At 39.5% G+C, this 23,257-nt stretch overlaps 1 protein-coding gene across 3 annotated transcripts in view; it reads right to left on the bottom strand.

The window, feature by feature from the left end:
• Positions 1 to 23,257, bottom strand: part of PCCA (propionyl-CoA carboxylase subunit alpha) — a 414,072-nt gene that overhangs the window by 337,840 nt on the left and 52,975 nt on the right. For all 3 annotated transcript variants that reach the window (XM_047081502.1, XM_047081516.1, XM_047081510.1), the window contains exons 5-6: positions 7,513 to 7,626; positions 5,644 to 5,697 (exon numbers count right to left, since the gene is read on the bottom strand). In XM_047081502.1, the coding sequence (XP_046937458.1) occupies positions 5,644 to 5,697; positions 7,513 to 7,626 (168 nt within the window). The remainder of the gene's footprint in view (positions 1 to 5,643; positions 5,698 to 7,512; positions 7,627 to 23,257) is intronic.

Here is a 23,257-nt window from a genome sequence, read left to right as displayed (position 1 = left end):
AGCTTTGGGTAAGTTGACCACAGTTATTTGGTCTTCACTATTTGGGTTCTCTGTGAATGCTCTATTTCCAACTTAGCCAACGAGGGCACAGTGGTTTTTATTTCAAGTGCTCTGTACCTGAAAGTCAACCAACGTAGGCCAAGTCCTGACTCTGTTACTACTAGCATAGTGTAACTATTAGAGGTCACTGTACCTGAGTCATTGTTTTCCTTTCATTATACAGAGTTCATAATATCCAGCTTCGGTGGTTGCATGAATGAAAGAAATCATGGGTCATAATAATTTGTAAACTACATTATTACACACAGATATACAGCAGTATAATTCTATCAAACTATTAACCTCAACAGGAAAAAAAAAATCTAAACTCACAAAATAGACATGAAAACTATCAGACTAATTTCCCAAAAGCACTAACTTCAACTATATCCTTGTCGCTAAATGCTCTTCAACAGCTCTCTCCTCTACTAAAGTAATTATTAACAATTATAAAGATTAAGATGATTTGCCTGGCAATGCCAGACTCTGTGCTAAGTTCTTTATATAAGTTGTTTCCCATCTTTACAACAACCTTGCAGGTAGAGGTCATTCTCTTCATTTTACAGATGAAACAATGTTAACTTATTTCCAAGTTTTGCTGTTACAAACAACCTTACAATGAACATTTCTTAAGGTTTGTCTTTGTAGGTGAAGTTCCTTGTCAAGTCAAAGAATATATACACTAAATTGTAATAAATACTAGTAAATTTCTAGCAAAAAAAAAAAAAGCCTAAAATACTTTATATTCCCAAGAACAATTTTCCTGTCCACTTGCCTACACTGGATATTACAGCCAGTTTTTAAATTTTTGGTAAATCCAATGGAGAGAAAAATGACATCTCATCACTGTTTTTGAACAGTTATATTCCTTATCCTGTTAAAAGCTGTCCAACAGAAGGAGATAAAAGAATATGATCATCAAATCTGAAGTGCTTGCTACAGTTTTCTATAAGCTTCCATGCTGAGCACTGTGGATAAAACTCACCGTCGATATGCATGTACACACACATCTTTTAAATACGTGGGCAAGACCCAAACGTGAAACACGAACTATTAAATCTAACGTACAAATTTCTCATAAAGCTAATCCCTATAATTTGTAATGCTGTGCTTTAGTAAAATAAATTACTAAATAAATATATATATATATATTTACTATACTTATATATATACTTACTATATCTATACGCATACATATGTTAGCAAACTAACTAGGAACACTATGAAATCTCTTTTAATATTTATTTAATGTTTACTTATTTTTGAGACAGAGACAGACAGAGACACAGAGTGTGAGCAGGGGAGGGGCAGAGAGAGAGAGGGAGACACAGAATCAGAATCAGGGTCCAGGCTTTGAGCTGTCAGCACAAAGCTCGATGCAGGGCTCAATCCCACAAACCAAGAGATCATGACCTGAGCCAAAGTTGGACACTTAACCAACTGAGCCACCCATAAGCCGCTAAAATCTCTTTAAACCAATACCTCCTTTTTTCAAGAGCAGGTAGTTCTACTTTTTTTTTTTTTTTAATTTAATGTTTATTTTAGAGAGAAAGAGCATGAGCAGCGGAGGGACAGAGAAAGAGGGAGACAGAAACCGAAGCAGGCTCCAGGCTCTTAGCTGTCAGCACAGAGCCCGACGTGGGGTTCAAACCCATGAACTGTGAGATCATGACTTGAGCCGAAGTCAGACGCTTAACTGACTGAGCCACCCAGGCGCCCCTCAAAGCTCTTTCATAAATTAAAGAATTTATTTTCTTAATTCTCCTCATAGCCTCCTATCACTGTGTTTTTACCACTCAGAATACAAGGAGCCCAGAAGGGAAATACAGAATGAAACACAGTTTGGAAATAAAATCTGTTGGCTCGGCACATTAAGATTACTGAAAAATACTGAAATTTCTTCATGAGGGTGATTTGTAGCTTTGTTTTTTTCCATGATTTAAGCAAAAACAAAGTATGATTTGGTTTAAATCAGGTACAGTAGGGATTCTGGGTAATCTGATCCCACTGCATATATATTAAGCATAAAGAGTAAAGGTCACAGGTACCCACAAACATACTCCCACACAGAGGCCCAAATGAAGGCTGTTATTACAAAAAAAAAAAAAGAAAAAAAAAGAATTAGTCTTGGGGAAAAAAAACCATAATGTTCAGTATACTTTTATACTTGGTTTACTGTATATTTTCTAATGTTTCTAAAAACAACAATGTATCACATAAAGCACAACTCGTTTTTCCATAAGCAAAATAAATATGCTGGTCTTTGAACAGCAATTTTAAAAAACAGAATCAAGGATGCCTGGGGAGCTCAGTCGGCTGAGCATCTGACTGTTGATTTCCACTCAGGTCGTGATCTCACGGTTTGTGAGATCTAGCCTGACACTGGGCTCTGCACTAACAGTGTGGAGCCTCCGTGGGATTTTCTCTTTCTCTCTCAAAATAAATATTTTTTTTAAAAGACAATAAAAAAACAGAACTAGAAAAAAATGGGGGGAAAAAACCTCCATATTTGATTAAATCTCAAACATAAGATATGGTATTAGAATAAAAGGAACTCCACAGTATCCAACTTCAAAAAAAAAGAAAATTCCAGGGGTGCCTGGGTGGTTCAGTTGGTTGAGCATCTGACTCTTGATTTCCACTCAGGTCGTGATCTCACGGTTTGTGAGATCTAGACTCACACTGGGTTCTGCACTGACAGTGTGGAGCCTCCGTGGGATTTTCTCTTTCTCTCTCAAATATTTTTTTAAAAAGACAGTAAAAAAAACAGAACTAGAAAAAAAAGGGGGGGGGGAACCTCCATATTTGATTAAATCTCAAACATAAGATATGGTATTATAATAAAAGGAACTCCACAGTATCCAACTTCAAAAAAAAAAGAAAATTCCAGGGGTGCCTGGGTGGTTCAGTTGGTTGAGCATCTGACTTCAGCTTAGGTCATGATCTCACAGTTCATGAGTTCAAGCCCCACATTGGACTCGCTGCTGTCAGCACAGAGCCTGCTTTGAATCCTCTGTCCCTTTCTCCCTCTGCCCTCCCTCCACTCATGCTCTCTCAAAAATGAATAAACATTAAAAAAAAATTTTCAGCTTCTCCTTGCCAAAGTCACCACCACCAACATGGTAATCTATCACCACCACAACGTAAAGCATATCTCTAAGAATATATTCAGTTTGAGAGAGTAACTATTGAATCCAATGGCTGGTCACCAATCACACAATGTTTATATGGCCTAACATAATCAGTAGGCAATTTCATTTCAATGCTGTATTATTTTTTATGGAACTTACCAACTATACCTAGATATCCCAAAAGGAGCATTTTAAATGGCACACTCCAATGGGAAAACATTTTAATGCTAGGAAAGCTATATCCCAAAAAGAATCTTGCCACGATACACACAAAAAAAGACAGGGTTAGTTATCACTAGCTGCATATTTTCGTTGTGAACCAAAACACAGCAACATTGCCTTCTAACTATAAAGCAGTCCCTTTTGTGATAGACGAAAAGTTTTCTTGCAGGTTATTGTTTTATTATTTTTAATCTAGTAATTATTTAATCTTTCCATAACATTCATTGAGCCTACTATGCAGAAATCATCAAAATATAAAACAAAAGGGAAACAAAGACCAATGAGACCAAGTCTCTCATCTCAAGAGGAGATTAAAATACAGTAAAGGAAAAATTTTAATATGGAAAGTGGTATATCAAATAAGAAATCTCAAAAAAAATGCTCTAGCAAATAGAAGAAAGAGATTACTTCTCACCTGAAGGGCATGGAAACTATGCTGATAGTAGTAACATGTGAACCATGCCTTTCAGGACAGGCAGAAGTTGGAAATGTGGGAGAGGACCGGTGTGCCCACAGGGTAAAGAGTGCTGAAAAGGATGGAACAGGAAAGAACTAGCCATGTTTGAGAATGGCACTGTTGTCTTGGCTGAGGCATAGCACTGACAATGGGAAATGGAGGAGAAATTAGAAAGAAAATTAGTCAGAAAGGAAGGTGGTCATTCACCTATTCTATACTCTTCTCTCTAATGCAAAGCCCCTGATGGAAATATCCTTCATTTAAGGAGAATGTGAACTTCCTCATAGTATTTTTCCCCTGAACTGAAGTCACTTGTGGACTTGACTTATTTTCTACAACATGACTGTGAGCCCCTCATGAGCAGGACACACATCTGATGCCTTTTTATATCCTTCTCAAATATAAACATAGCAAACAACCATTTTTTTAACGATTGAATGCATGGATGAACACACAACAGGCTGTGTCATTTAACTTCTCTGAGACCCAGATACTCTATACCAAAGGTTGGTAAATTTCTACTACAAAGGGCCATACAGTAAATATTTTAGGCATTGCAAGTTATTTGGTCTCTGCTATAGCTTCACAACTCTGCTGTTATAAAGCCAAAGCAGCCACAGACATCACGTACATGAATGAGCATGGATGTGTGCCAATAAAATTTAATTTACAAAAACAGGCGGCAGGCTGCATTTGGCCAATGTACCATGGTTTAGAGACTCATCTACACAAACTTAAGTCTAATACATTATATTGTACAAGCACATTCACATGTATTATATTCAAATCACTTTTGACATAACGATACAACTCAGTCAAAATTTCAGGCAAGAGGCTAGCAAAAAAGAATAGAAATGGGAAAGTGTGCACATGCTGCACAAATGGTAAATGTGGTAAATGTGGGCCTTTGGTTGCTTCCACCTCATCTGCCCTCTCCAGGCACCTGTTACCATTAGCTATCTCTGTCACCTTACATCACAACTCCATCAGGCCTCACTTTAATCTTTAGGCCCTAGTTTTTAACCTATCAATTGGTTAAAATAAATCATTCTAAACTAGAACTCTAGGATCTCAAAAATTGTCCAAATTAAATTTATGGATCTTAAGTCAAAATTTCATCTAGAAAATTATATTCATAAGTAATTCTGAATCCATGAAACAACAAAATATAAACATTTCACAGAAATAAAGTATAACATATTAGAATAGTAAATTAAGATACCTCCTGGGATAACTGATCCAATGAGCTTTTTGAAACATTCAAAATCCTAGTTTAGCACCTGAACACTAAGTTTTCAGTACCATCTTGAATGTAGTTCAATTCATTTAACCAAGGTGGTAATATCTGGAAAAGACTTCGGTAATACAAAAGTCTTTTCCCCAAACAGAAATTTGATCTTAAATATCACAATATGCAATGAAAAGGGAAATAGATAGAATCTTACTTCTGGCTTCACAGTCCATGCTTGTGTTATAATAATAAATCACTGGACTCTTTGACATAGTTAGCTACAAATCTGAAGAGTCGAATTTTTAAAAAGTCCATATAGTATATGACAAACTCAGTGTCATTAGCTAGGTATAAAGGTGATCTCATAACTCTTCCACTTTTATTCTTTAAACCAAGACCTGGGTTTCAGAACAAAAACTCTTCACTTTTTACAAGTAATTTTCAAAGAATTGATGGGTCAATTAAAATTCTTTAATGCATCATGACCCACATTTACAAAAGCAATACCATTACGCTGCTTTCTGAGATAGAAGTCAACAGATTCTGATCCATTACAAACTTACCAGACATTTGGCAAATTCTTTGTTTTCTGAAAGGAATCCATAACCTGGATGTACCTTAGAAATGAAAACAAAACACACATTCAATTTTACAAAAAATTTCACAAAACCTTTTGTAAGCAACACAGAGAGTGCATTATTGTACTTATAGTTTAAGGGCCTTGAGTAAGGTTACTTCTCCTCAATACTGGCAGCCGCAACTCACATTCCTGAGTACAGACCCAAATTCCAAGAGACTGACTATGCAGCATTCACTTGCAGCACACTACCTTTTTCCTAGCCACAATCGGGACCATAATTCTGCCTATCCACCTACATCTGACTATGCTATTCGACACGACCCAAACTCTCCCTACTTCTTCTGAGGCTGCCTTTGGCCACAAGAGTGGAGAAATTTCTAATGGCTGGTGGGTCGAAGTACAAGGTTAAACAAAACCATTTACGGATAGATGAAAAACTCCTAATTCCCCTTCCTTTACAGTCTCAGGAACTACTGCTTTCTAAAACCCTGGGTAAGCCAACAAATGCATTTTATTCCTAATAACATGAATATACTCAACCACTATCCAGTGAGCAGTTTCTATCAAATCTAGGTAAAATCAAAGTCTGGTTTTACTTTTTCTTTGTATTCTGAAATTTTTTATGCTAACTAGACGTCTACTCTTTCTCCCCTGGCCCAACCCATTTAGCCACTCACAACCACTTTATGTAATCCTCTCTCACAAGCCACGTTGCTACAATTGAAGTTCTACCGTCCTGTTCTACCACACCAGCCAAACAAATGTAGCCACTCTATCACTGGTCAGCATTGAATGTATTTCCAAGAAAACAAGTCTGCTAGAAGGAAAGTCAAATTTTGGAAGGAGCCAATATCATAATCTAGAAGTAGCTACACATCTGAGATTTTTAAACGCTTTAGGAACATGGTACAGAATTGAAATGACTGCATCACAGGAAAAGTTTCACTCCATCAACTGCATTTCACAGAAACATTTCATGAAAGATTGCACTCTGACAAGCTGTCGTCAAAAGGTTAAGAGCTTTACCTTCATTAACTCTGATAATAAACTGTAAACATCTATAATATGGGTTCATGAATTCAGTTTTTATCTAAACCTGTATCTTACTAAAACATTTCTTTCAAAGACACGTGAGCGCTAACTGAAGCACTCCAGGCTAATTGCTGGTGTTGGCTGTTTCCATCCCATTTCAGAGATGACTCCCAGTAGTTACAACATTATATATAATTAGTTCTCTGATATGAAACATATATACCCACCAACAACAAAACACTATTCCTGATGTCAGAAACCAGTTCCTTCCCTGGATTCCACCCATTCAAACAGAATTAGACATGGAAAGCATTATTTATTTCTCCGTGCAAGTCAAGTGTATTCCACTGACATTATCAAACTGAAATAATTACCAATTGCATAGTTTTTATTTCTGGAAGTGTAACCAGGTGTCCTAAGGTTAACATGATTAAAAGAGAACTTAAAGAAGAATCTTTTGGATCCTACTGGTAATACAGATTTTTTTCTTTATCTTCTTATTACACTGAAAGGGTTAATACTCAAAACTAATTGGGATTTTTTTTTTCCCTAGCAAATTTGGAAATGAACTGAAACTGCTCCCTGGTGTGAAAGCTGAATCCAACAGCCACCTGCAGGATCAGCGACCAACACTGCCAGATGCTACAAAGCCTTTGATTTCCAGTAGCGAATTCGGACACATTTAACTCGTATGACATGAACTAACTGCAACAGCATTTTCAATCATTCTTTCTTATTTTTTTTTTTCCTGAATACCAACTCTAGCTTTCTGCTCACTATATATGAAACAGCTGCAGTAGACAGATTCATTCAGACTCACAGCTTGGGCCCTGGTTTTCTTAATGGCTTCCATGATGGCATCCATGTTGAGGTAGCTTTTACTGGTGGGAGCTGGGCCAACACAGACAGCCTCGTCCGCCATTTTCACATGAACCTGAAGAGACAAATCTCTGCATTAACAGATGCTCCCAGCACAAAGAACTCCCATCCCCTGCAAATATACACAAAATTCCAAATCTGATTGTCTCACATATCATTTAGGTAGTCAGATCTCTTTTAAAAAGTGCACTAAAAAAGAAGAGTGGAACAAAGAAGCTCAAGAGGTATATTAACCATGACTGTCATTTATTAGAAGCCTAATCACTCTCTAACCAGGTAACTTCCAGAATATTCCCTACCAATTTGATTAAATAAACCCCCTGCAAACAACTTTAGCCCCTTACTTGGTTCATCAATACATAAATACCGTATCAAAAACTACCCTGTTACATGTAGCCAGAGTAGCCCCGTATTTTCCCGAGAAGCACTCATGCTCAGTTCTAAGCAAGCTCCCCAAGGAAGTGGGGATAATTAAAGGGACTGAATGAAGGGACATAGTGAGTGTCCCTACACAGCAGCAGGTCAGCACTAAGCATAAATTAAAGTTCACCACTAAAGAGTTCACTATCACTACACATGAGCCACAGAATCTTGACGATCATTTAAATACCCTCACATTTGATCCTCATCCATTTTACCTTTCTCTTAGAAGAGCAGATGTGTGCATCAGTCTACTCAAAACTTCAGAATATATAGTCCATTTTTAAGACTACTTATTTTAAAACATTTTAAATCTATTTTTAAGTGTAGGCATTCACTCCTGAAAAGAATAACTTATTTACTTCTAAAAAGAACCTATTCTAAAATGATAATGGGATTCATGTATCTTTGAAATGGATTTCCCTAACGGTCTTCCAGTTTAAGGAATTTCCGATCAGTTTAACTTTATTTTACAAAGCAGACATAAAAACTAGAGCACTTGCATATACCTGGACATTTATGAGCCCACCCCCCCAAAAGTCTAAGATAGAAAGTACTTTTCAATACTGCTAAGTTATATTCTTCGCCGTGAAGTAATTTTTAAGAAGCATTTTTTTTTTTTAAGAGAACAAGCAAGCACGCCTGAGCAGTGGGGCATGGGGGGGGGGGGGAGTGAGTGAGTGAGTGAGTGAGAGAGAGAGAGACAGAGAGAGAGAGAATCTTAAGCAGGCTCCATGCTCAGCACAGAGCCTGACGCAGGGCTTAATCGCCTGAACCACAAGATCATGACCTGAGCCAAAATCAAGAGCCAGACCTTTAACCGAATAAGCTATCCAGGCACCTCAATTTTAAAAACTTTTGAAATTCGGGGCAGCTGGCTGGCTCAGTCTATTAGGTATCCGACTTTGGCTCAGGTCATGATCTCACAGTTCATGGGTTCGAGCCCCGCCAGCAGGCTCTGTGCTGGCAGACAGAGCCTGTTTGGGATTCTCTCTCTTCCTCTCTCTCTGCCCCTCCCCCACTTGTGCTCTCTGTCAAAATAAGCTTTAAAAAAAAAGTTTTGAAACTCAATTTCAATTTTGTCATCATTGTTGTACTAAATGCCTGATGTGATTTCACTGGGTTGCTAATACAAAACCAAGTACATTCAAGCCATGTAATAAGAGCAACTTATTACTGCCTATCAATGACTAGATGGATTTATGTTTCAAGAACTTCAGTATCTTGAAAAATATAAATCCCTTTTTATATACTTCAGTAACATGTAACAATTGTGGAAAAGTTAATCAATTAACTAGGATTACTGCTGGCTACAAGTTTCAAAGGCAAAAATAAAAGATTTTAAGTACAAAGTAATCTTCAGAAACTTTTCCAACAGGTTTTTAATTATTAATTTCCTCAACATTTAGTTTTATATTTTCAATTTTTTTATTTAAATAGGAGAAAAGTACATGAACTGGCCTTTTATTTTCCAAATAATAATATAGCAGAACAAAGTGTGTTTTTCATATTACAGAACTGAAAAAAATCGTCTTCCTCATTGACTTTTTTTAATGACTTTAAACACTTAGATCCAGATAGGTTAGAAATTGTGCCTGAATTTTAAAACTGAGTTAATGGACATTTTCATGTTAGTCCATTAGATGCCAGATACTCTCCTTGGTTAAAAACACTGCATCTTAGTGTTAAACAGTACACTAGACCAGATCTGAATGAAAGCTTTTAAATACATTCTCAACTACTACAGACTAAGAAAGATAAGGAAGACAAGCAGGTGTGAAGACATTTTGTCATGCCGGGAGAGTCTGTGAAACCTATCACTCAAGAAGATTTGCAGTCAGGTGGGCACTCCCCACCACGTCCATGAATACTTGAGTTTTCCCTGGGATATCATCCAATGTGACCACAACATGAGGTGGGACACTGCCAGGATGACAGACTGTACATTAGATGTGCTCCTTGAGAAGAATGGCAATGCCTCATACGATCTATCCACACTTCAGTACCCACCCAAATCGAACCCAATTCTTTAACGTTACCAACAAGCAAATGTCACCCTTAAAGACTGAAAAGGCAGGGGCACCTGGGTGGCTCAGTCACTTAAGCATCCAACACTTGATTTCAGCTCAGGTCATGATCTCACAGGTTTTGAGTTCGAGCCCCACATCGGGCTCTGCACTCACAGTGTGGAGCCTGCTTGGGGTTCTCTTCTTCACTCTCTGCCCTTCCCCTGTTCACACTCTCTCTCTCTCAAAATAAGTAAATAAACTCTAGGGAAAAAAAAAAACACTGAAAAGGCAATGAAAAGAATGCCAACTGCAACAATCTTAATTTGAAAAACCAGGGGGGGAAAACATTTTTTTAAAAGATTTTATTTAAGTAATCTCTACACCCAACATGGGGCTCAAACTCCACTGACTGAGCCAGCCAGGTGCCCCAGAAAAAAACATTTTTAAAAACTAGGTAAAATCCTATCTCTAACGATGGGGGGGGGGGGGGCGTAAAGAAGAACCTTTCTTTCTATTCTATACAATGTGTCCAAAGAGACATACAAATGTCAAGAGACTAGCATTCTTGCACATCATTCTAGAAAGGCAATTCATCCCTAGAAAACAAAACATGAGAATTTAAGTCAGTAAATATTACATTTGCTTTGATTCCATTTTGTAAAACTACATGTGTAACACCATGACACATTTATTCATGATTATTTGGGGATGGTAGAATTAGTGACTTTACTATTTTTCTTCTGTCATAACTTATACAATTTGCAAAGTGACAAAGCCAAAAATTAAAAATTACAGGGAAAAGAGAATAGGTTTTTGCTAGTTGCAAAACTCTCAATTTCCTAAAATCCTATTTTCCTATCAGTAAAGGGAACTGTCCCAGAATCAATCATGGAATCAAAGGGTTTGCTGAGTCTTTATTTGCATTTCTGAGAATACAGTCAAAAACAAAGGAATGAAAAGAAACTAGAAGGACTAGAACCATATTTTCTTACTTTGGCCCCTGGGAGAAGCAGCAAGGAGCAATGGGAAGGATGGAAGAGGGGGAAGGAGACACCAAGTATGAAAACAAACGCTTAGCAAAAGCAATTATCAATGTGCTAAGACCACAATGAAAAGGTGAAAAGGATTGTGGAATGGCGGGAGTGCAGAGTTAAGTATGGTTGGTTGTAAAGGGCGGGAGAAGGAGAGTGATCGCCGAGAAAAGGTTTGAAGTGTTTTGTCCATTTTTTTAGCTTAGGAAATGCTTGAACAAATGCCCTTAAGAAGGACTCTTCTAGAAAGTAAGAAGCTAAAAAACACTTGAGAGGGGCGCCTGGGTGGCGCAGTCAGTTAAGCGTCCGACATCAGCCAGGTCACGATCTCGCGGTCCGTGAGTTCGAGCCCCGCGTCGGGCTCTGGGCTGATGGCTCGGAGCCTGGAACCTGTTTCCGATTCTGTGTCTCCCTCTCTCTCTGCCTCTCCCCCGTTCATGCTCTGTCTCTCTCTGTCCCCCAAATAAATAAAAAAACGTTGAAAAAAAAAATTTTTTTTTAAAAATAAAAAAATAAAATAAAAAAATAAATAAAAATAAAAAACACTTGAGAGATGAAAAATTCACAGTAAATGGTTTTTGACAACTGAGTGTCAGAGCTAGGAGGTAAGGGGAAACAGAGGATAGAGATCATCACACACACACACACACACACACACACACACGCGCGTGCGCCAGGATTTAAAAAGAAAAACAGATGAAGGAAAAGAAAAGAAGACAGGAAAGACAGCAGGAGGGGCAGAAGAACAAACAGCTTGTTGTGCAGTCCAAGACAAGCCCCCCAAGCACCCATTCCCCAGGCACTGTGCTGCCTAGAAGCTCCTCTCCACAGACATTCTCGAGCCACCAGTACAGAGAATGCAGCAGGGATAAGATAAGGAATGTTTCTTTCCTTCTAAATAGCAGGAAAATGCCAAGAATGGGTATAAATACAAGTAAATTTACAGACTTGTTGCAGAAATTAAAGGCTCTGACCTTTGGCAGTTCCTATGTAGTGTGTGAAGCAAGAGACAAGATCACCTTCTGACAAAAGCAGCAAAGGAGGAGTCACTGGTGGTGTAAGAAGAACATAAAAGAGGGAGCCTGGGTGGCTCTGGTTAAGCGTCCAGTTAAGCTCAGGTCATAGTCTCATGGCTCGTGACTTCAAGCCCCGCATCAGGTTCTCTGCTGTTAGTGCAGAGCCCACTTCAGATCCTCTCTCCCTGCCTCTTTCTGCTCCTCCCTGCTTGCATGAGCACTCTCTCGCTCTTTCAAAAATAAACATTAAAAAAAAAGAAGAAGAAGAACTACCATGGAGCACATCACTGGCTCAACTGGCGAAGCATGTGACCCTTGACCATAGGGTCATGAGTTTGAGCTCCACGTTGGGACTTTACATTTAAAAAAAAAAAAAAAAAAAGGAGGGGCGCCTGGGTGGCTCAGTTGGTTGGGCAACCGACTTTGGCTCAGGTCATGACCTCACAGTTTGTGAGTTTGAGCCCTGCGTCAGCTCTGTGCTGACAGCTCAGAGCCTGGAGCCTACTTCAGATTCTGTCTCCCCCTCTCTGCTTACACTCTGTGTCTGTCTCTCAATAATAAATAAAGGTTAAAAAAATGTTTTTTAAAAAGGAAAGAAAGAACTACCATATGATCTAGCAATTCCTCTTCTGGATATGTATCCAAAAAAAAAAGTGACATCAGGATCTCAAAGAGCTATTAGCACTTCCAGGTTCACTGCAGCACTATCCACAATAGCTAAAATGTGTTTAGAGACATTCTGAATATCCATTTACAACTAAATGGATAAAGAAAGTATGATATACACTCACAATTGAATACTATTAAGTCTCTTTAAAAATGGAAATTCTGCAATGTGTGACCACATGAATGAACTTGAGGACATTATACTAAATGAAATAAGCCAGACACAGACAAAATACTGCATGATTCCACTTACAGAAGACATTTAAAACAGTCAAATTCATAAGATCAAAGACTGCTGAATGGTGGTTACCAGCTGCAAAAGGAGGAAGAAATGGGGAGTTATCAACAGGGATAGTTCCAGCTATACAGATGAATGAGCATTAGAGATCCACGTACAACATTGTAACTACATTCAACAAAAATGTATTTTACACTTCCAGTCTGTTAAGAGGCCAGATTTCATGTTGAGTATTCTTAGCACAAAATTAAAAGAAAAAAATGAACGAACAAATTTCAGCCAATTCGGTCATATACAACTCTTAGGTTCTTACTGGAGAGGATGGTAAACACCAAAAAGTTGAACAGAAAGAGCTGGGTGAGGATCAGCTACTCCTTTAACCCATCTTGCTAAAGTTTATAATAAAAGCAACTCTCAGTCCAAAGTCTGCAACAGATAACATTTATTAAGCAAACATTTCTCAGCAAGACAGCATACAACCTGTTCCACATGCTGAATAAAATCCTAATTCTTATCTGATTACCATCTTGCATGAAAGGGTCACCAAGGGATGCATAATTAAACTCCAAAGGCAAGATTTTCCTATCTTTACAGTTGCTATAAGACTACCAGAAATCCTCCTCTCTGATGGTGGGACACCAAAAATATGGAATTCAAGAACAGAGCAGAATCCCTAAAGGTAAATGCCCTACTAGATTTTTATATCTTGTCCATGCCAGGGTGAAAGGTCTCTGAAATATTTCAGCCAATCCAAATATCTTGAATAGCACTAATTTCAGTAAGAAGCATCCATTTCTAATATCCATACTGCTATATATTAAACCACTAATGTCATCAACAAAAATCCATTTACTTAAAAATTTAGTCTTGAGGTGACATTAGTGGTTTAAGGTCCAACTCTTGATTTTGACTCAGGTCATGATCTCATGGTCATGAGATCAAGCTCCGAGTCAAGCAGGCTCCATGCCCAGCAAGGAGCCCAACATTCTCTCTCTGCTCCACTCTCCCCACATGCTCTAAAATAATAATAATAATAATAATAATAATAATAATAATAATAATGAAGTAAAAAAAAAAAAGATTTAGTCTTGACTGAGATACGGCAAGTTGTAAATGCTTTTAAAAGCCATCCCTGGGAGTGCCTGGGTAGCTCAGCCGGTTATGCACCGACTCTGGGTTTTGAGTCAGGTCATGATCTCACAGTTCATGAGTTCGAGCCCCAAGTTTGGCTCTGTACTGACAACAAGGAGCCTGCTTGAGATTCATCATTCATTCATTCATTCATTCATTCATTCTCTCTCTCTGCCTTTCCCCTGCTCTCTCGCTCAAAAATAAGCATTTAAAAATAAATAAAATAAGGGGCACCTGGGTGGCTCTGTCAGTTAAGGGCCTGACTTTGGCTTAGTTCATGATCTGACTGAACAGAGGGACTGCCAAAAATAAAATAAGATAGGGGTGTCTGGGTGGCTCCGTTGGCTAAGCACCTGACTCTTGATTTTGGCTCAGATCATGATCTCACGATTCTGGACATCTAGCCTTGTGTCAGGCTCTGCACTGAGTCCTCAGAAAGCAGGATGGCGGTGACATTCCTCACATCTGCTCTCGCATCCATGTGTAAAGAACTGGCCAACTCCAAGGCAGAAGGGGCCTGAACTGCAGTGTATGAAACAGATGTGTTTGTCATTGGAACAAGAGAGGACGTGCTTTTGTCAACATCAGAAAGAATTTTCAGAAAGATTTTGCGGGGGGTGCCTGGGTGGCTCAGTCAGTTAAGCATCTGACGTCGGCTCAGGTAATGATTTCGCAGCTCATGGGTATGAGCCCTGTGTCCCACTCTGTGCGGACAGCTCAGAGCCTGGAGCCTGCCTCTCTCTTAGATTCTGTGTCTCCCTCTCTCTCTGCCCTTCCCCCACTTGCACTCTGTCCCTCTCTCTCAAAATAAAAACTTAAAAAAAAATTTGTAAAACATTGTGCTGAAAGAAAAGGCTGCAGAGATGCAGAAGATGAAATCTACAACCCCAGCAAATTGGATGAGTGCCGACACCGTAGAGATTGAGGCATTCGGAAAAAGTTGAGGACTATTTCTGTGTAGAGCCTACTTGGGATTCTCTCTCTCCCACTCTTTCTGTCCCTCCCTGCTCATGTTCTCTCTCTGAAAATAAACACTAAAAATAAATTACAGACATCATACCACTATGGCAGATCGCTATTGTGCCCAAAAACCTTCATTCCCCTACTCTCATGGCACATGACTGTTCAGCTAGAGATAAGATTTCTCAGACTAAGAGTCTCACATCAGTGAATAAAATAAGTTTGAGTCACTGGGATCAGAATGCGAAACATACAACTTCCAACTTATCTACCACTTAAACACAATCTTATTTCTCTGAATTCTGGCCATGTTCTTTCCTTTATCCTGGAACACAGATGTTGTGGGAACCAAGTTCAACTATGCAAACTAAGGCAACTTCATAGGACAAGGGACAGCAAATTATAGTGGGGGCCAAAATCAGCCCAATGCTTGCTTTGGTAAAAGTGTTATAGGAGCACAGCTATACCTATTAAGGGCATCTTTTGTGCTAGAACTATAAATTTGAGTACTAGGGACAGAGACATGAAATATTTACTCTGAGTCTGTCCAGGCAAAGTTTACCCATCCATGCCCTCAGGGATAACAGAGCAAGAAGGCAGCCCCTTCTTGTACAAGAACCAAAGCCCCTGTACATCCACAGAAATACACTGACCTCCCTAACCTAAAATTGTTAGATGTGAGGGAATATTTGAATGTCATCCTATTTAAACTACCGTATTCTGTAATACCAATATCTATTACTTGTAATAACATCTCAAGTATAATCACTGCCATAAGCACCAACTTCATTCTTTTTTTTTTTTTCTTATATTTCTTTTTGAGAGAAAGAGACAGAGGGGCGGGGGGCAGACAGAGACAGAGAGACACAAACTCAGAAGCAGGCTCTAGGCTCTGAAATGAGAGCACAGAGCCCAACATGAGGCTCAAACCCACAAACTATGAGATCATGACCTGAGCTGAAGTCAGACACTTAATCAACTGAGTCACCAACGGGTCCCCAACTTAATTCTTCTTAATGAGAAGAACCAGATTAGTGAGCTGGAAGTAGTGATTTCATTAGAATATGGCCAGATCAGTCTAAGAGGTTCTCCAAGAGGAAAATAACTGGTGGTGATACACTTCTGGCACCCGGAGTTCACCATGGGTCTGAGCACCCCAAACATGTTTGCTCAGTATTCCAAATCGCTGGAAGTCTAAACCAGCTCTTCATCCTGAGCAGTTTCTGTAACCAGTCACATATGCCAGGCATCTAAGTCACTATGGGTGCATGTTTTACTATCACAGAACTACTTGCCTCCTGATTGAGGGACACTTGTTTGCTGCTTGCTACAAAAGGTAGCAATCCTTGACCCTCGTTGGCAAAATTTTCCATCAGTATTTTGTATTTCTGTGCATCACGTGAGTAAGGCACCAACTGCCTTTGTCTCAAACTATGTTTGCACAAGTGTTTGAATAGCCAACAGCCCTGGAAGAGAAGAACTGGGGAGCGATGGGCAGAGACGCTAATGGTCCATTAATGTGAGAAAAACTCTAGCTCAAACCATTCAGGTTCAGGTTTCCTCCTCTTCATATCACCTTCTGGGAACTGGGACTTGGGGAACAAGACCAAAAATGCTGATACTGCGGCCATTGCCATGGTTGTGAGCAGTAAACAGCCATTCATCTGTCACCCAGCAGCCTTTTATCTACTATGAGCACCATGAAACCATGAGAGCTAACTCGTTAGCTTGCAAGGAGAGTAAAATCTCACAGTGAAGACTAGAGTAACACACGGTTCTTGACAGGCCCGTGTCCCTTAGCTGTGACAAAACCCACTTCATTTGCCACAACAGCACAGAAGGATCACACCCTGCCGTGGGGCTTGTGAGCTGACGACCAACACTACCACACTGACGCTCCTATTTGCTGTGTTCACAGGAGTAAATTCTCTTGCTCTGATGGATTGTTGTCTCCTTTTGGCACTGATGGCACTGTGGCAGATGTATCCTTACCATCTTCTAGGACATGGGTTACTTCCTTAACATTTAACTATTTTAGGGGTTTTTTTCTTTGGGTTGATTTATGGGCAGGAGAGGGAGAATAAGAATAAATTTCATAACAAGGGATGTTAAAAACAAAAACAATTAATAGTGGTTACTAACTTCCCATGCTGTAGGAAGACTCACCAAAATGACCATTCCAACATTCCTTTCTAAATTACTTTCCTCTACTATCAAGGACAAAAAGCAAAGAATACTTCCCAGACTCCCTTGTAATTAGCGTGCATATGTGTGATCTCAGTTCCACCAATCAGGCACACCCCAAGAAGTCAGAGTAATGTGAAGTGGTACTCCTGCAGGCAGATCTCATAGAACAGCTCTAGAAGAACTTTTGGGTCTATCCCAGAACATCACAATTGCCAAGAATGGTCAAGAGTGGAAGTGGGGACTGTTCTTGAACAGATTCATTTCACCTGACGGGGCTATCTATGACTTGTGGCCCTCCTGGAGATTCTGTGAGCTACCTTAAATACAACAGAGCTAGGGTCAGCAAACTTTTTCTGTAAAGGGCCATAAATATTTTAGGTTTTGCAGAGCACAGACTCCATCAAACCTCTCAACTCTGCCTTTGTAGCACAAAAACAGCCACACACAGTACAAAACCAAATGCTCATGGCTGTGTTTCAATAAAGCTTTATTTACAAAACCATGTGATGGGCCAGAATTAGCTCATAGGCCACTGTTTTCCACTCCCTCTCTCAGAAATGCTTTTCAGTCTACATTAGTTCAGTCAGGATTCTCTAGGAATAAAGTGACACCATCAAACATGTTTACCTGAAAATAACACAGATGTGTGAACAGGGTTAGAAAAACCACCCGAGGTTGGTGAGGTTTCCAGGGACTAGCGAGAGTGGGAAACCATGATCACCCCAGTCCTGAAGGGGCTCAGAGCAGGAAGAACATAAGCAGAGCTGGGGAACAGAGGGCTCAACAGTCACTACGACCCTAAAAGAACGCGAGTACTGTCCAAACACAGACAATGCAAGGATGTGGAGGGGGATAAAGGGATCTGCTTGATATCTTAAATAGCTGAACAGAAACAAAGCACAAGGAAGCTCAAGTGATATGCTCCATAGATGTCAGTGTCCTGCAATTGATCCAAAAAAGAAGAAATTTGAGAAACTGGAATTCATCAAAATTTAAAACTTTTGCTCTTCTCAAGACACCATTATTCACAATGCAATACCAATTCTCACTGACCAGAATGACTATAATAAAAAAGATAATATCAAGCTCTGGCAAGAAAGAGAAGTAATTTGAACCCTCATATACTACTAGTGGGAATGTAAACTGGTGCAGCTGCTTTGGAAAACAGTCTGGCAATACCTAAAGTGTAAGTATAGTCACCAAATGGTCCAGCAATTCCAATCCTAAGTATATACACAAGAGAAATGATAATATATGTTCATACAGACGTGTATACACATGTTCGTAACAGCATTATTCATAGTAATTAAAAATTGGAAGCAATCCAAATGCACAGCAACTGGTAAATGAATAAAATGTGTTATATTCATACAATAGAACAGTACTCAGCCAAAGGCAGAGGGAGGAGGAACTGATCAATGCAACCACAAATGAATCTTAAAAGCATTATGCTAAGTGAAAAGCACACAGACACAAAAAAACCCCCAACAATTATAAAATTCCATTTAGTTGAAGTTTCTAGAGAATGCAAAACTATAGACAGAAAGCAGATGAGTGGCTACCTCGATGGAAGTGGAGCAAGGAAGGACTATAAATGGACATGAGGGATCCATTTGGGTGATGGCAACATGCTAAAAACTGGACAGTGGTGGGGCGCCTGGGTGGCTCAGTCAGTTAAGCATCAGACTTCAGCTCGGGTCATGATCTCACGGTCCATAAGTTCAAGCCCTGCTTCAGGCTCCGTGCGACAGCTGAGAGCCTAGAGCCTGCTTTAAATTCTGTGTCTCCCTTTCTCTCTGTCCCTCCCCTACTCATGCGGTGTCTCTCTCAAAAATAAACATTAAAAAAATTTTGGGGGGGTGCCTGGGTGGCTCAGTCGGTTGAGCCTCCGACTTCAGCTCAGGTCACGATCTCACAGTCCGTGAGTTCGAGCCCCGCGTCGGCTCTGGGCTGATGGCTCAGAGCCTGGAGCCTGCTTCGGATTCTATGTCTCCCTCTCCCTCTCTCTCTGCACCTCCCCCACTCACACTGTGTCTGTCTCTCTCTCTCTCAAAAATAAACATTAAAAAAAATTTTAATTTACTGTAACTCTTTAAACTGTACACTTAAAAATGGTAAATTTTATGATATGCAAATTGTACCTCAATAATGCTGTTACATAAAAATTGGGAAGTTTCATGTTCATTTTTTTAATCCACTATGCTGTGAGCTCTGCTGTGCGAGAAACTTCTGGCCCATAGCGCAGTGACCTAGACTATAAATGTTTGATTAATAACTGCAGCCAATGAAGAGAAAGTTAGAATTAACCTGACAAAGACGACTCTGGAGACAGAAGGCACTCGAGGAGGCACTCCAGCAGCGGGTGGAGAGCATCAGATGCACAGAGCCCTGAGAGACCAGAGGATGTAAAGGGAGAAGAAAGCCATGGAAACACAGGGACAGTCATCAGGGCTGCATGCCACAGACACAGTGACTAAGATGGGGATTCAGAGTAGTAGCTACTGGATCTAACAAATTACATGTCTGGCAATTGTGGGGACCAACTCACTAGAATAGCAAATAGAAGCCAGCCTTCTCTGGGTTGAACAACAAATGCAAAACAAGAAAGAAAAACAGGTGAGGCACCTGGGTTGCTCAGTTGGTTAAAGCAACCAAGTCTTGGTTTTGCCTCAAGTCATGATCTCCCAGTTTCTTGAGTTCGAGCCCCGCATTGGGCTGTGCACTGAGAGCATGGACCTTGCTTGGGATTATCTCTCTCCCTCTCTCACTCTGCCCCTCTCCCACTGTCTCTGTCTCTCTCAAAATAAATAAATAAACTTAAATATGTTTTTTAAAAAAAGAAATAAAACATAAGAGACTCTTAAAAACTGAGAACAAACTGAGGGTTGATGGGGAGGTGGGAGGGAAGGAGGGTGGGTGATGGGTATTGAGGAGGGCACCTGTGGGGATGAGCACTGGGTGTTGTATGGAAACCGATTTGACAATAAATTTCATATTTAAAAAAAAAGAAAGAAAGAAAAACAGGAGACTAGTCTTTCATGTCAGTTTTTTAATGTAATGGTTGAGCACACAAGGATATTTTACTTTATTCTCCCTGTAACTATTTGGGAAAGCTCGGTACACACACAATGTACAACAACTCTCTGATTGCAGACTAATACTACTTTTCAAAGAGATCCCACCACAGAGAAACAGCTAACAGATATGTGCATGTGTACCTCACAAACCTAACTAGAAGTCCCCAAGATGGGAACAAAACCACTATCAGTAGCCAAACATATGGCCATAAAGACAAAAGACAACCCAGAAAGAGATCTTATAAAATCTACAGATTCAATCACAAAGTTCTGGAAACAGATGGTTGTGATGGTGGCACAACACTGTGAATGTACTGAATTATACAATTAAAAGTTAATAGGGGCGCCTGGGTGGCGCAGTCGGTTAAGCGTCCGACTTCAGCCAGGTCACGATCTCGCGGTCCGTGAGTTCGAGCCCCGCGTCGGGCTCTGGGCTGATGGCTCGGAGCCTGGAGCCTGTTTCCGATTCTGTGTCTCCCTCTCTCTCTGCCCCTCCCCCGTTCATGCTCTGTCTCTCTCTGTCCCAAAAATAAATAAAAAAAAAATAAAAATAAAAAATAAAAGTTAATAAAGTGTTAAATTGTACATTCTATATATATTACAATTAAAAAAAAACAAAAACAAAAACAAACTACACAGAGCCACCTGGCTGGCTCAGTCAGTGGAGCATGTGGCTCTTGATCTCAGGGTTGTGGGTTTAAGCCCCATACTGGGTGTAGAGATTACCTGAATATAATACACACACACACACACACACACACACACACGTATATACATATATGTATATATACACACACACACAAAATAAAGATTCAATCACAATTTGCAGCCTATCACTGACAGCAATGATGAAAGAATACATTTGTAGAGCTTAGCTATATAGAAAATGTAAATATTATCACCTAAGAAAAACTGCACCAAGGGAGGAAAACAAAGGAAGAGTTAAGAAAAATATTAATAATAAGAGTATGGGCTCAGCTTCAGACTGTAATCATTTTCTACCTGCTAAACAAAAGCTATCCCACATGCATTCAGGACTCTAATGATGAAGAAAAACCTACATATATCATAGTTCTGAATACAAATTTCTGAAACAATGGCAGAGTGAAATTAGAGAGATACAATTAAGGAGTTACTTCCAATTGTAATTAGGGTGTTTTTAAAAAGTATTTCCAAAGCATATGAATAGCTACATGTCAATTCTAATAATTTAAAATACAGATAGCCAACAAAGTCATGAGATCCCAAAAAACTACTGGAGCCATCACTTACCATTGCTCAGTATGTGCCACAAATTGACGACACTATGCATAAAAAATGAACCATCTAGAGGTTCCTAAATTTGGGGGTTTTATTTTTTTAATGTTTATTTTTGAGAGAGAGAGAGAGAGAGAGAGAGAGGAAGGGGCCAAGAGAGAGGGAGCAAAAAATCTGAAGCAGGCTCCAGGCTCTGAACTGTCAGCACAGGACTCAACGCAGGGCCTGAACCCACAAACCATGAGATTATGACCTGAGCTAAAGTCAAACACTCAACTGACTGAGCCACCCAGGCATCCCAAATGTTTGTTTTCTTTTAATCACCCAAGGAATGTATGAATATACACTATTTTGATTTTTTTTAATGTTTATTTCTTTATTTTGAGAGAGACAGAGCACAAGCAGGAGAGGGGCAAGAGGGAGGGAGAGAATCCCAAGTAGGTTCAACACTGTCAGTGCACAGTCTAACACGGGGCTTGATATCATGAACACAGAGAACATGATCTGAGCTGAAATCAAGAATTGGAGGTTTAACTGACTGAGCCACCCAGGCCCTCTAACTACTATGATTTTGAAAACACAGAGTTCAAGCAATCAAGATAACCACTGCTCCCCACCGCCTTAAAGGACTCCTACTTCCTACCTTAAAAGCAATTGCCAACAGTTTTACGTGTGTCCTTCTAGTCTTACCTAAACATGTTCACATGCACATATAGGCATGAAAATGCATGGTTTTATCGTGTGCTTAATATTTGCCTCCCATAAATTGTATCACACTATAGGTTATTCTTGCAACTAGCTTAACTGTTGCAGATGTCCTAGGAACCTGGGTAAACCACGATTTATCTAACCATTCTTCCAATAATGGATACTGTTACCAATTTGCAGGGATTATAAACTGCAATAGGCTTTCCCTTAACAAGCCAATCTGTAGCCATGTATGTATTTCTGTAAGCAAGATATTTGAAAGTTTAAATGCTACAAACTACACACTTAAAAGCTTACATCAATTAACATGTCTACTGGAGATGAATTTCCCTGTACCACCACTAAATAACTGATCTTTCTGATTTTAATTAACTAATGGAGAAAAATAATGATTCTTCAATTTTTTAAGTCTGCATTCCCTAATTATCAATGACTTTTGGTATATTTTCCACACTCATGAGCTATCTGTATTTCTCCTTTTGACCATTAACCATTTTTAAATTTAATAGGAGAGAGATCCTGTAAAGAAGAAAAAGTATATTTTGGTTTCTTTTTAAACATTTTTAAGTTCATTTATTTTGAGAGGGGGAGAGGGAGAGAAGGGGAGAAAGAGAATCCCAAGCAGACTCCACTGTCAGCACAGACCTGAAGTGGGGCTCCATCTCACCAACTGTGAGATCATGACCTGAGCCAAAATTGAGAGAACACTTAGCCACCCAGGCGTCCCATTATTTTTTTTAATTACACATAATGCTTAAATGTTATTCTTTTTCAAAATAAAGCTAACCACTCCACTAACCATACCTCTGTCCCCATTATAATGTTTTCTCTCCAAAAGTCACTTCTCAGGTGAGTATGTATTCTTAGACCTTTGTCTATGCCAGGGGAAATGAAACAATTTTGTCTTGCAAGACACAGTCGGCAATGTCTAGAGGCAGTCTTGTCAAAACTGTGGGTTGGAGGAGGGCGCCTAGGTGGCTCAGTTG

The sequence above is a fragment of the Lynx rufus genome, unplaced genomic scaffold (assembly GCF_022079265.1).
Source record: "Lynx rufus isolate CCGP_SWC_20201006 ecotype Redwood Valley unplaced genomic scaffold, mLynRuf1.p SCAF_1, whole genome shotgun sequence".
In the NCBI taxonomy this organism is placed as follows: domain Eukaryota; kingdom Metazoa; phylum Chordata; class Mammalia; order Carnivora; family Felidae; genus Lynx; species Lynx rufus.
This window is presented reverse-complemented; position numbering and strand designations above follow the sequence as displayed.